The sequence below is a fragment of the Drosophila miranda genome, chromosome 2 (genome assembly GCF_003369915.1).
Source record: "Drosophila miranda strain MSH22 chromosome 2, D.miranda_PacBio2.1, whole genome shotgun sequence".
Lineage (NCBI taxonomy): Eukaryota > Metazoa > Arthropoda > Insecta > Diptera > Drosophilidae > Drosophila > Drosophila miranda.
Window position 1 is genome coordinate 24299775 of NC_046675.1, and position 13053 is coordinate 24312827.

The 13053-nt window shown below is 43.0% G+C and overlaps 3 protein-coding genes across 3 annotated transcripts; 1 reads left to right on the plus strand and 2 right to left on the minus strand.

The window, feature by feature from the left end:
* The first annotated feature begins 3928 nt into the window (after positions 1–3928).
* Positions 3929–7548, plus strand: LOC108154105 (serine/arginine repetitive matrix protein 2). Its single transcript, XM_017284228.2, has 3 exons — positions 3929–5157; positions 5233–5349; positions 5413–7548. Exons 1-3 carry the CDS (start codon positions 4544–4546, stop codon positions 6110–6112), a joined length of 1431 nt encoding a protein of 476 aa, XP_017139717.1. The 5' UTR covers positions 3929–4543; the 3' UTR covers positions 6113–7548.
* Positions 7549–7643: 95 nt separating this feature from the next.
* LOC108154108 (Bardet-Biedl syndrome 5 protein homolog) lies at positions 7644–10065 on the minus strand. Its single transcript, XM_017284231.2, has 5 exons — positions 9410–10065; positions 9190–9338; positions 8933–9128; positions 8634–8871; positions 7644–8571 (listed from the first exon to the last, which is right to left on the minus strand). Exons 1-5 carry the CDS (start codon positions 9499–9501, stop codon positions 8098–8100), a joined length of 1149 nt encoding a protein of 382 aa, XP_017139720.1. The 5' UTR covers positions 9502–10065; the 3' UTR covers positions 7644–8097.
* Positions 10066–10267: 202 nt separating this feature from the next.
* On the minus strand, positions 10268–12338 carry LOC108154109 (mannose-1-phosphate guanyltransferase beta). The gene is made up of 4 exons (XM_017284232.2): positions 12108–12338; positions 11764–12042; positions 11171–11705; positions 10268–10857 (listed from the first exon to the last, which is right to left on the minus strand). The coding sequence occupies exons 2-4, from the start codon at positions 11941–11943 to the stop codon at positions 10457–10459; spliced, it is 1116 nt and encodes a 371-aa protein (XP_017139721.1). The 5' UTR covers positions 11944–12042; positions 12108–12338; the 3' UTR covers positions 10268–10456.
* Between the last annotated feature and the right edge of the window lie 715 nt (positions 12339–13053).

The following is a 13053-nucleotide window of genomic DNA, read 5'->3' on the forward strand; positions in this document are numbered from 1 at the left end:
TTCTATTACTCGGTTTAAATTGTTTAAAACTAAATTATTTAAAAGCTAATTAAAACTTAAATTAAATAAACCCTCGGCGGGGATGATGCAGGCACGAGTGCTGTCGGCCACCCCGACGGAGGGCAGGCCGTGCTCCTTGCACATGGCCAGGAGGTTTTTGTTTGAGAGTGCATCCAATTCCATTTTCGCACAAAACGGAAAACAGAAACAACAATCTAGAGCTCACAACCGACTTCTCTGAAAACCAAATAATGCTCCCAATCGCGTCTCGCCTGGAGTATTGTCATCCGAATATAGTATATTCGCATACATTTCGAATGCCACGGCATGGCTGCTGGTCGGGCCGTCGTCCTTCACCTGGGCGGCGTCCTCATCGATGGGCCGCTTAAAAATTGTCTCGAGACGGGAATCGGAGGTCGGCGTCTTGCTGGGCTGCTGGAGCCTGACATTTGCAATTTTTTACAGAATGATTGAATATTTTTGAAGATCGGGCAGGAGTTTGCAGGGCGCCCGCCGACAGCTCCCCTAGCGATGGTGGCAACTGCCCGCTGAATTTTGTTGAGGCCATTCTCCCGAGAATCTCCTCGGCCTCCACGGCCTTCTCCAATATATATATATTATATATAAACGCATTTCCTTACATTTCCCTACGTCTTACCTGTAAGAAGATATTGGCGGGGCATCCGTCGCTTATGATGGCCATCAATCGCGGGTCATATCCACGTTGCCGAATGTTGTCCAACACATAGGACATGCCCATGACATCCTGCGATCCCAGGGCGAGTTTCTGATGCAAAAACTTGAAGTTCGACCCATCCAAGCAAAAAGCTGCTATTGCTAGCCCCTTCCACTTGATGGTTCCGCGCCTATCCCACTTCACATGCAGCTCATCGTATATCACTACGAAAGGAGCATTCGCATAATGCTGGAGGTTCGAGATCAAGTTGATCATGCCACCAGTAGGCCGTACCGAACTTTTGAAATTTCTTTTTCGAACCGCGTCCCCTCCCCCCTCTGACCAACAAGCTGTTAACCGTTATGTACAGCCTGGTCAGCGTTGGCGTTCTATTTCCATAGAGAACCCTTCCCATACCCAAGCCAGGGCCTTCACCCGTCCCAAATAAGAAGTTATTTAAGTACATATGTACGTATATATTCTTTATTTATTATACATTTTTCTTGAATGTGCAATGAATGCAGCATTGAGCGTCCTGCGGGGCCTCATCAGCGGCTGCCGGTGGAGCAGCACGGACCGCGTCTCTTGCGATCGCGGCTATAGCCCTACGCATACGGCGGTTTAGCCCTCCTTGGGAGCCGTGGGCACGCCCTCCACCTCCACGGGCACCTTGGACGTAGTGGGCACCGCGTCCTCGGCCACCATTTACAAAATATATCGCCTGAGGCATCTGAAAGTATAAAAAAATATTTAAATAAAAACATTAATAAAATAAATAAACTTAAACTCACCTCTTAAATTTTTGACATTTTTTTTCTCGCGTTGCGCCTTGGTTGTCGGTTGGCTTTGAATAGAAGACATCGGAATCCGATAGAACCTAATATCGACATACAAGTGCACGGTTGCATTTGACAATATTTTTTTGCAATTTCAATAAAATTGGAATTAAATGGCTTGTAAACAAATCTGAAATGCAAGAAAATAAATTAAACAAAACGTTAGCTGTACCTTAATAAATTAATTTGGTTGTTTTTTGGCAAAATTTTTTCTATTTTCTAATTGGCATATGTGCGGGTGGATCCGATGTCGGTATCGATAAGCACCTTCACCAACAAGTGCGAAAAGCAACGCTAATATTTAAATTTTACTTAAATAACGTGAAAGTGTTAAAAACAAAGTGACAATGTTTAACATTTGGTAGGTTGGAGTTATTTCTTCAATTGGACGCAATTTTTGCATGCAATTTTACATTTTTGTGTTAAAATTTCTGTTTTTCATTTCTGTGTGCATTTTTTTGCGCGTCCTTAGTATGAAAATTTGTGGGTGCGAGTGAAATTTATGCGTGCAACGTGCAATGATGGGCAGAAAAAATGTGGGTGGAGCGTACGCTCCCTCGCACTTTATCAGCAGTTGAAGTAATGCGGATGTTTGTGGCGATGAGAAATAATGTGCCTGGAAGTGTATTTCCTTCCCTTAACGTCCTTGAAGTTTTTGTGGAAAAATCAAACTCAAACCAAAATTAATTTAAAAACTATTTCATTTTACGAATTTTCCATACAACAACTTGCCTTGAGATTCAGTTCGTCTGTACTCAATAAATTAATTAACTTATATTTATTTAAAAGGTTACTAATTAAAATTATGTTTAATTTTTTACATAAGCCATTGCATGAACTTTCGCTCAGCAAAAGGCAGATAAAACAAAAAGTAATTAACAAAATTGAAAATCAACTGGGAATCTGTCAATATTGTCATATTAAAAACAGTAAATGAGGGAAATATTTCCCAAAAAGAAGAAATAAAAAAATTTTCAGTGAAAAATATGTTCACAAAATAAATTAAAGTTGAAGAAACTTGTAAATAAACTGAATTTTACAGAAATTGTGCACTCATGTTTGATGAGATGATCATCAAACCAAAAATCGAATATATGCCCAGCGTTGACTGAGACTCCCAAACAACTGGAATGTTGACATTTGTTATGTTATTTTAACTCAATTTTTGTTAACTAAAACGCAACACCATTACGCCCAAGCCATTGGTCTGGCAGTCAAGTGCTGCACTACAGCCGGCTTAAATATCCGTGCTATAGTTTGCAATCAGGCAAGGGTAAATACAAAGGCTCTTGAAACATTAGACAAGTAAAGATTGCTCAATCCGATTGCGTACATCTGTTCAAGAGTGCTAGAAACAACTTCTTGAAACATGGTATAATTACACCAATATAATTACAAAGCGACATGGAAAGTAATTGAAAAATTTCATGAAGCTTGGCACCTAAGTTAAAGAAAATCATATCAATCCGCAGGGATATGATAACATATAAACCAATTTGGCGGTTTCGAATTTTCGAATACGGTCAGCACAGGAATTAAAATGTTGGCTGATCGTGGCAGTTTTGAAGACAAAGATGCAGATACATCAACGTTTTTAAAAAGTATGAACGATGGTTTTGATGTATTGAACAATACATATTTCCGTGCCAACAAAAAGTGTACCAATTGCATAGATGAATTCGTTGTTATTTGGGAAAGATTAAATTCGGCCTGGAAAGGCTGATTCAAACTCGCAAAAGAATCAATCATATTTCAAAATATCTTTTAGAGATCAAAGATATTGAAAAAGTAAACACCAGTGGTTTCAATCAAGATTCCCTGGAAGAATATTTTGATAGTTTAAAGCGCAAAATTGGGTGGAAATATGGTGGCCCAATAGCAGCTCAGTTGGGTCAGCGCCTGCCTCTAGAAATACCTGAACAGGTAAATTTAAAGGAGAACGGTGGAAACCCAAAAACGGCAAGTTTGAATCGCCCAATTAATAAAATGGCAAAATTCGCTGCCGTGAGTGGGTCAAAAATAAAATAGTAGAAATAAAGCGTAGAGAGGTGGAGGAACAAAGGAAAAGGAAATGGATGAAGGAAGGGCACTTATGACATATTCTGAAAAGAATAGCCCTAATGCCAAAAAGATAAAGTACATAATAAACAATGGCTTCTGTAAATAGAAAATATTAAGGAAAAAAAAACCTGAAAATTCTGCAGAAATGTAGGCTGTCCGGTTTACCTTCATTTTCTTCATTGAGAAAGAAAAGATCGCTTATGAGGAAGAGTTGTGTATTATATGATTTTAAATTGTTATTTCAAAACAACAATCACAAAATCGACTCACTTTCGTCGGTATATTTACGGTATATTTTTAAAACGAGACGGTATATTCCGGTATATTTCTGAGGGTCGATGTCGATAGCCCACAGCTGCTTCTGATGAATGAACGTGTGCGGTAGTAAAAGCGTAAAACAGAGCAAAAAACGGAATTCGCAAAACCGTTTTCTTGTTGCCCCGCAGACATAATTTAATAAACAATTAAATGGTCTCCAATATTAGAGAATTATTTTCTGTTGGTGATAGCTGCCTGTAGAGACAATTTAAGGGGCTTCCTGGACCGGCGACACACAATGGAAATGGATGGGTAAAATAAAGGCAGCAAGCGAGTAGTGTAGTTGTAGCAGGAGTGTGTGTTCGTGTGCGTGTGAGGTGGTAGTGCGTGTGTAGTACGAACGAGCGTGTGTAAGGTAAACGCAAAACGGTGAAGCGAACCAGGGGAGGCAGCAAACACGCAAAAGAAGTCCCAAATTGTGAAAAAGAAAACAAAAAGAGAACTAATTTTGTGTTGGGGAGAAAAAAGACAAATGTAAAGTGAAGATGGAAAATGTGTGGTAAATGAGATAAGCGATTGCAGCCCCACCGCTAGAGCCGGGCATGTTAGTGCTACTGGTCCGAGGAGCAGAGGCAGAGCAGCATCCATCCAGAGCCACAGTCCTCCTGCCCTTTCCCCTGCCACAGCCCCAGGCCCAGCACGCACAGCAGTAATGATGCTGGCCGCAGCCGGTCTGCCGGCCTACGATGCCGGTAAGATCAACAGCAACCCGAGCAACGGGACGGGCGGTGGCGTTGGTGGCACAGTGGGCACTCCCTCGGCAGTGGGTGCCTCGCGTCCTAGTGCTGCCAGTGCACTGATGAAGACCCTATCCGTGCGTCTGCATCGCGGCACCGAATTTATCAAGGATACCGTGCAGAAGGCCCTCGTCATGTCAGCGCCCGCACCCGTGGCCCCGGCCCAGGTCCCATCACCAGCCCCACCACCAGTTGGATCCGCTGTGCCGCCGGCAAAGCCCGTAACGCTGACCAGTCAGACGCTGAAGCGGAAACTGGCCGGAGCGGGCGGCTTGATGGGCTGCGGCCCGAGTCGCATTACATCGATCACCGCCAGCTCGAGCAGTGGACGCTTCATTCTGGCCCATGCCAACAGGAAGCCCGCTAGCCAGGTGCCGACGGAGGCGTACCTTAAGGTCTACACGGTGGCACCCACTGAACTGCATCGCTCGGCAGCGGCCCGCGTACGTAATCCCAGCACTGATAGCTTACTCATGGATCTATGCCAGTTTAAGCCCATCCGGCCCATGCCTTTAACGCCAATAAAAATGTAAGTCTTGTAGATCTATTTGGGGAATCGATCAAACAATATACTCAAAATCTCTATCGCTCTTTGCTCTGGCAGCAACAAATTCCGCGGCTTTGAACTGAAACGACCCAAATTTGTGCCCGCCGTGAATGACAGCGAAGACGAGGACGACGACGAGGATGATCCAGAGTCACTCCAAAAACCAAAGCCTAGGTGAGTATTGAGCATAATCGTCAAGAGCACCGTCTTGAGTAAGTCTTTTGTTTGGTTCCTCAGCTCCGTGATATTGCTGCCGCATAAGGGTTCGGCGTTTGTGCCGATGCCCTATATAGCGAGCCCCAACACCACCGCCGCCGCCGCAATCACCGCAACCGCCACCGGCACCGCCACCAGGAGCAGATCTCGCTCACACAACACTCACACCTCAGGCACAAGCGCAGACGAGCCCAAGCCAAAGCGTCGTCGTCGCGGTCCGCTGCTCACAGCCAGGCGACGCCGCACAAGAGCTGCTGCTGCTTTTGTGGCGCCCTCACCAGTCAACACATCAGCCTCTCCAGAAGAAGTAGCAGCCAAATCTGTAGCTCCTGTCAAACGCAGGGCAGCCACAAAGAGTGGACCAGCGAAACGCAGTCGTGCTGCAGCTGCCAATCCCACGCCAGTCGTTGCCACATCAACCTCGCCGGATGAAGCATCCAAGGCGCCTGGCAAACGCAAATCATCAACGAAAAGGGAACCAGCGAAACGCAGTCGTGCCGCAGCTCCCGCAGCTGCCAATCCCACACCAGTCACCACATCCACCTCTCCGGGAAGAGCACCCCGCGCACCGGGCAAACGCAAGACGGCCCCAGCAAAGGGCCCACAAAACGCAAAACGCAGCTGTCGTGGCTCCTCTCCAGCTCGTCCCTCGCCACCCATGACGCGTCAACGGGCCCGTAAACAGATCTCCGCCAGCAGCTGCCATAGTGGCAGCACTTAAGTTTCATCTACAATCATCTCGGATGTTCGTTCAGTGGAACGTAATCCGATGCGGCAGCAGCAACAATGGGAAAACTCTCCAAGTTCTAAGTCTTTTGGTTCTAGTTACTGTTTATGGCGAAGTCGTCTCCGAAAGCGCCTATTCGTGTGACCTTGTTCTGTAAAAGTGGGAGTGTAATGTAAACCCATCTCCATTCTGTAAGAACCATTTCTCCGAAAGGTTTTTGTTTAAGAGTTTGCCATTCAATGCATTGTTCTAGAGAAGATTAGGCTTTACCACTTTCAGATAGATATTCGGTTTTACTTTCAGCCAAAGAGCGGGCTGAGAGAGATAGAAATCCAGGCCTTACTTTCCCCAAATTCAAGAGAAAGATCCAGGCCTTACTTTCCCACATTTTCACTTTCCTTGAGTAGATAATAGATATATGTGTTGCGGCATCAAAATCATTATGACTTGGTCTTCAAGACTGATATAACAACAAAGAATCCACTAACGAATAACGAATATATGATATGATACTGATAATGATATGTATGCAAAAAAGAAAACAGAAGATTCAAGAATTTATGTTTAGCCACAGTCCTCATTAAAACGAAGAACTTTAAGCAGAAAAAGTATTAAATGTATAAAGAAACAAAACCATGTAAAATGTAAGCCATTCCTGATATTCATATTTCAAATGAACAAGTGTTTTATTTTATTTAATTTTGTTGTAACCATGATTATGATTATTTGTATTTGTTCGATGTACAAACAGAAAAATTGCAATGCTTTCGATTCGATTTTGTTCTATATATGTTGGCCTTTGAGGCAAAAAGATATCGATATCAAGATATGAGAGAGAGTTAGGAGAAAATTGAGAACAGGTAGATGAAGATGAAAAAGATTATGTAAACGCCACAACTACAATTAATTTTCCTACTTTAATTAAGTTTGTTAGAATTTATAGCTTAGAAAAAAAAAGAAAAAAAAAACAAAACTAAACTAAACGATCCATTCATTAATCTAAATATAATAATAATATAATACTACCTAAATCTATCTGTAAGAGCAGCATATACATATATTTAGAGGTCAAATCAACTGTGTGTTGTGATATGAACTAATTTATAATACCAAGCAAAAGACAACCAACCAACCAACCGACCCCCCAAATTATAAATTGCTTGATCCCAGACAACACATATCCATCCCACTCTCAGTCTCGCAGAAACCCCATTCATAGCAGAACAGATGCAGAAAACGTTGATATCATTAAAAAGTAGTGAAGGAAAAAAACAAAATCCAAAATTAAAATTTTCAAAACAAAAACCATGAAAAATTATAAAGAATTAGCCTTAAGCTAAAGACAATTTCCAGAGATTCCAAACAAAAGCAAAATTACTTAAACACACAGCGAGTTGTATGCGATGCGTCAATAAAAATCCCTAAAAATATTTACAACACTATCCATTTGATTGATGTACGGACGTAAGTGTGGTTCCATCTTCAATCTTTTTTTTATACCTTGCTATTCCTTCAAAACCTTTAGGCTTCATTGAATCTTTTCTTGAAATATGCGAAATCTTCGATCCAATGATTGATTTCAATTACGGTCCTTAAACTTTCAGTTTCCTTAAAAGTTCTTTCTTTAAATCATTTCATATCATCAATTTCACTTCAATTTTTGTTCTGGAAGAAGAAATCTTCTTTTAATTACGAAAATCTTTGACGAAATCGTTCCTTATTATCTGTATTAACATTGTCTTCGGCTTCGACTGAACTTTCTTGGATTTCATGCTGAATGCCTTTATCCTTAAATATATCTTTCCAAAATCTTTAGTTAAATCTTTGCTTTCCAATGTATATTTCAATCTAATCTATACTTTATTAACTTAAGAGAAATATTGTTTGTTTTCAATAATATACTTCTATTTATGTAAATATTACCTGCCATTCTTTCAAATTACTTTCCTGTCTATATTTCTTTTGATCTCTCTTCCAGATCACTCCTCGAAAGTCTCCATTTTGGTGGGCATAACATTCCACAGATCCTGCAGCTTGTATCCCTCCCGTATGCGCTCCATTGCAAAGCCCAGCTCCTTGCAATACACCGGCTCCCTGTCCGACTGATCCGTATTGTTGTTCGACACACAACCCTCCGCCAGATAGCTATTCAGTTTGGTATTGATCTCGCGCTCTTGCCGCTCGTCCAGCTCCTCGAAATTCTCGATCTTGAATTGCGTAGCCTGGGCCGCTTCCTCGGCGGCATCCGCCAATCGCTGGCGTGCATCCTGGGCATCGTAGTGGATCCCAAAGTTCGGCTGCTCTATGTATACGGTGTGCAGCGAACAGAGCTCCTTGAAGAGTTCGTTCAGCCGCTCGGCGGGATCGATGCGGAAGCCGAGTACATAGCCGCCTCCAGTCTCGGCTGTTTGGATGACCAATGCAGGACCATACTTCGACTCTCGGACACGTAGCTGGAAAGGGAAATGCAGTGGGAGATTGGGAAGATTCGAGCCAGAAGGATGATTACACTCACGCTTTCAATCTGAAGATAGGGCAGGCTGATGTTAAAGGTCTCATTGGCATCAGCGAACCACACAAGACGTATGTTGGAGACAACAAAGCTGCCCAGATTTCCCTGATCGCTGGATAGATTCCAGACGCCCTGTACCTGGCTATAGACCTGCTCATCGGGCAGGATAATCAGTTGTCCAGAGAGTACGATGGCTCCTCGCAGCTTTAGGTCGCGATAGAGATACGTACGTTGATATAATCTACAGGGAAACATCTGACATGTAGAGAGTTTTATAAGAGATTACCCCGTATTCCACTTACTGATACACATCAAAGACGCTGGCAAAGATGGGCTGTTCACGGCGCGCCGTCTCCCCGGACACATCCGTGAAGAGGAACTCGAAACGCGTCTCATTGCTGATGGCCAGAATGTACAATGCCTGACTGGGCATCCTGCCCTTGGAGTGCATGTGCACAATGCGGGTATTGGTGTTTCCAAACCTAGCAAACCCAATGGCTGAAAAGTGGAGGGAGCGCCTTCAGTCTGATGTCCTAGAATCCCATGCATAGTTACCCACATAAATTGTACTTTTTGTGAACTAAGGAATGCCAAATCACTCGAAGATTGGTGACCATTAGGCGGCCCGTGTCCCCGGGATTACCCTTGCTGTCCTCAATGTGATATATGTAGTCCAGCACCTTCTCTCCGGTGCGTAGTCGAGTGTGCCTGGAATTTATATATCCACTGATAGCTGGGGGATTCTTCTCCACCTCTGTCTCTCTCGCTGGATGACTTACAGATGAGGCGTATCAAACTTGACATCCTTGTCCTCCCAAAGAAGCTGCAGCTGTGGCTGCTGGCCATCGGTCTGTCCCAGAGATTTCAACATTTTAAGAATGAAATTTCCACTTTTGTTGTGTCTTCCTCCTTAAAACCGTTGCTAGGCAACTTTGTATACCCTTTGAAAGGTTATTATTGCCTTTAACAGAAGCTTGTCATTCCGAAACGGCAGCTTTTCTGGATCAATTAAGTGGGGTATATAAGAATGAACCGGTACACGATGTATCTTTAATTCAAAAATCCATATTAATCAAGTCTGTTCATCTCTTCACTATGTTTCCATTTTGATGGCAGTCTAGCAATAACAGCAATATACGAGCGGGAACGTTGTGAATACAATTTCATATCCGAACTGAGTTAATTAATTTCTATGTAGTCTTATGATTTACGTATCCAATAATATATATTATCATGTGTGATGGAAGCCTGTACTACCAAGAAGCCAGAAAAGATTACCCGATGGCCCTTAGACGGTAAGCCAGACTGTTGGCAAGAACGGGGCTGCACACGATCCTCATAGTTGTTTTTTTTTTCCTTTGGAAGAAACTTCCCAGTGAAATGCTTTACCTCCTCATTCCACCTAATGACCTATTTGAATAGAATTTAGAACAATTAATTCCAAATTTTGTATTTTCATACATATATGTACGTATATATTTGACCAAACTGTAGAATAATAAGTAAAAAACTTATGCTCTGCTTACTCGTATCAACGTAGAAAAGGTTCGGCTGATCATATACTTATACTCAGACTATAAGTCAAGATTCCCTAAGAGGAAATGGTGCCTTAATTTATAAAGAATAGCAAAGCTAAATATTGGAAATGTTTCTCATTGTTTTTCGTTCATTGTTTAAAATATTGCAAATCGTTTGGCTTAAACATTAGGACTTTCATTCGGGGGACAGACAGTGGCAACAGAAGGCAATTGGGGTGGACAAATGTCGAATACCGAAACGAAACTAATTCATACTTAGACTACAGCTTAAAGTGAGGAAGATCCCTCTCACATGATGATCTGTGGCTCGGGCACACTGGCCGCAATGCTTTTGTGGGGCAGCACTTGGCCCCCATTCACATAGAGCTCATCCTTTACAATCACATCTTCGCCCAGCACTGTGATGCCCTCGATCCGCACCCAACGACCCACGGTCGAGCGCCAGCCTACGATACAGGAGTCCAGCCAGGAGTGGGAGCGTACAATGGCACCTTTTAGTATGGTGGCACGCTTGATGCACACCCCATCCTCTATGATTACATCCGGTCCGATGGTTACATTTGGCCCAATGCGGCAGCCTTCGCCTATCGTGGCTGTGGGATCCACCAGTACATTGCCGACGACTCCTGGTCCAGTGTACAGCTTAGGTGATTGCTTCTGACGCAGCGAGCTCAGGTAGAGGCACATGCCTAGAAGAGATATGCAGGAAGAGGGAGATCAATAATTGTCTTCTGTTCCTATCTGGAGCAGGGGTCTTCCCACGCGCGTAATCTACGTAATGAGCCTCCACTCAAACACTCAAACAAAAATCGCTCTATCAAACATTCTACGCGGTATTAGCTCTTCCGAGAAACATACAAGGAAAAGATAAATAAAACTCGAAAGAAACCAAAACATGATTAAAGAACGCACGACACTACGGTTGGCGATAAGGGTAATGAGGCAATTGAAGATAGGCGCCGAGACCCAGTCCACCACCAGTAATTCAGTGAGTCATCCTACCTGTCAGAAAATCTTTGGGCTGCCCAATGTCCATCCAGAAGCCGGTCAGATCCATGGCATACAGCTCCTGTTGCTCTGCCATGGCCGGAAATACCTCCTTCTCGATGGATGTGGGCTTGACCTCAATCCTCTCGAGCACCGATGGATTGAAGATGTAGATGCCGGCATTGATTTTGTTGCTGACAAACTCCTGCGGCTTCTCGATAAAGTTCTTTATGCAGCCGTCCTCGTCGTACAGCACCACACCATATTTGGAAGGCTCCTCCACCTTAGTCACGACAATTGTCCCCTCTTTGCCGTGATTTCGATGAAACTGCACCAGCTGCTTGAAGGGGAAATCACAGATCACATCCGAGTTAAGCACAAAAAAGGGTTCGGGACTGGCAGACAGTATCGATTTGGCCAGGGCCAGTGGTCCTGCTGTTCCTAGGGGTTCCGTTTCATGTGAGAATATCAATTCCACGCCCAGTTTGTCTGCCTCCACCTTCAACTCCTTCTCCATTTGCTCAGCCCTATAGCTGACGGCGAGTATGACCTGAATGAGCCAATTATTGGTTTATATAAATATATTACTCATAGTATTGCTCACTCACCTGACGGCAGCCGGCATCGACAAGCGCCTCCAGCTGGTGCAACAGAATTGGCTTATTGGCGAACTCCACCAGCGGCTTGGGCGTGCTGAGGGTGAGCGGGCGCAGACGGGTGCCATAGCCACCGACCAAGATGAGGGCTCGGGTGCCATTGCCGACAGTTGTGTTTGGAGAACCGCACATTTCCGTTTTTAATGTTAAGGTCTGTTCTGTTGAGCACTTGTGACACGTCAGAAATTCCGCAAGCAATGTTTTCCTCCGCACTGCTCGGGCGGATTGGGCCTGACGAGCAAGTGAAGTGAGCGGGGCGAACGTTTTTCTGTTTGACTTTAATTAATATCACTTACTGTATTTTGTTGTTGTTTCTGCTGATAAGAAGCTGATTCGTTTTTTATGACCTATTGCATTTGTTGGCGCTTTCCTATTGGGGGTGGACGTTGTGGGTGTGTGCGCCTGTAATCTTACTTTAAGCTTACTTTACTTTATGCTTAAAACTCTAATTTAACGTAAGGACACTTTGTTCAATTTAATATCAAGTCTGTTGCTAAAACTTCGGATTTTCGAATTTTCGGATGAAAAACAAACTAGAAAACAATTAAATAAATAAGGACATCGATACTCACTAGGGCTGCATTCCATCCATCGATAGCAGAGTCGATGGTATCGATTGTTTTGTACGTTTTTTTTAAATTTTGTTAGTACATCTTTTGAAAACTTATAAACTTTATAATCAAATTGAATCGAATTGCTCTCTTTTACAGCGAAACCCAAGTTTCGAGGGCCGTAGAGGATTAACAGAGTATTGGATAGTGATCGTTATGAGGTTGTCGTCTTTGAGGACTGTTAATGGACACAGATGCCATTCCGAAGTATACTAGAACCAGCGAGGCTTAAACCCTGTGTAGAGTGTAACGCTAAAACCATGACCTTATTTTTTTAACAGAGCAGCATTGTCCCGCAACATGGTCCGCATTCTGCATACCCTAGAAAAATGTATATTATGGAGTAGAGGAAATGTTTGTCGTCGCAGGCTCCAATATATGCAGAAACTGTCAGTCTCTGTTTCAAAGCTATTAAAAGGATATTTTGCAGTTTATTGTTTTCTTATGGAGTCTTATGTATATCGGGATCAGGATGTATACAGGAAACTGATCAAATGATTAAAGAAAATTTCTTTATTATTTACGTTTTAAAAACAGTTTGTAAAACAATTTCTTCACAAAATTAACTAAATAGGGTATAAAAACGCCCCTACTCCGTTTTTAGTATTATTTAGTATTTTAGTATATAGTA

What these genes read in the sequence shown, in the direction of transcription:
- LOC108154105 (XM_017284228.2), top strand. Translation starts at nt 4,544, where the DNA reads ATGATGCTGGCCGCAGCCGGTCTGCCGGCCTACGATGCCGGTAAGATC. An exon ending in CCTTTAACGCCAATAAAAAT is followed by an intron (nt 5,158 to 5,232) that starts GTAAGTCTTGTA and finishes TTGCTCTGGCAG; the next exon opens with CAACAAATTCCGCGGCTTTG. An exon ending in CTCCAAAAACCAAAGCCTAG is followed by an intron (nt 5,350 to 5,412) that starts GTGAGTATTGAG and finishes TTGGTTCCTCAG; the next exon opens with CTCCGTGATATTGCTGCCGC.
- LOC108154109 (XM_017284232.2), bottom strand. Translation starts at nt 11,943, where the DNA reads ATGTGCGGTTCTCCAAACACAACTGTCGGCAATGGCACCCGAGCCCTC. An exon ending in TCGATGCCGGCTGCCGTCAG is followed by an intron (nt 11,706 to 11,763) that starts GTGAGTGAGCAA and finishes TGGCTCATTCAG; the next exon opens with GTCATACTCGCCGTCAGCTA. An exon ending in GCCCAAAGATTTTCTGACAG is followed by an intron (nt 10,858 to 11,170) that starts GTAGGATGACTC and finishes TATCTCTTCTAG; the next exon opens with GCATGTGCCTCTACCTGAGC.
- LOC108154108 (XM_017284231.2), bottom strand. Translation starts at nt 9,501, where the DNA reads ATGTTGAAATCTCTGGGACAGACCGATGGCCAGCAGCCACAGCTGCAG. An exon ending in AAGTTTGATACGCCTCATCT is followed by an intron (nt 9,339 to 9,409) that starts GTAAGTCATCCA and finishes TATAAATTCCAG; the next exon opens with GCACACTCGACTACGCACCG. An exon ending in AGCGTCTTTGATGTGTATCA is followed by an intron (nt 8,872 to 8,932) that starts GTAAGTGGAATA and finishes GTTTCCCTGTAG; the next exon opens with ATTATATCAACGTACGTATC.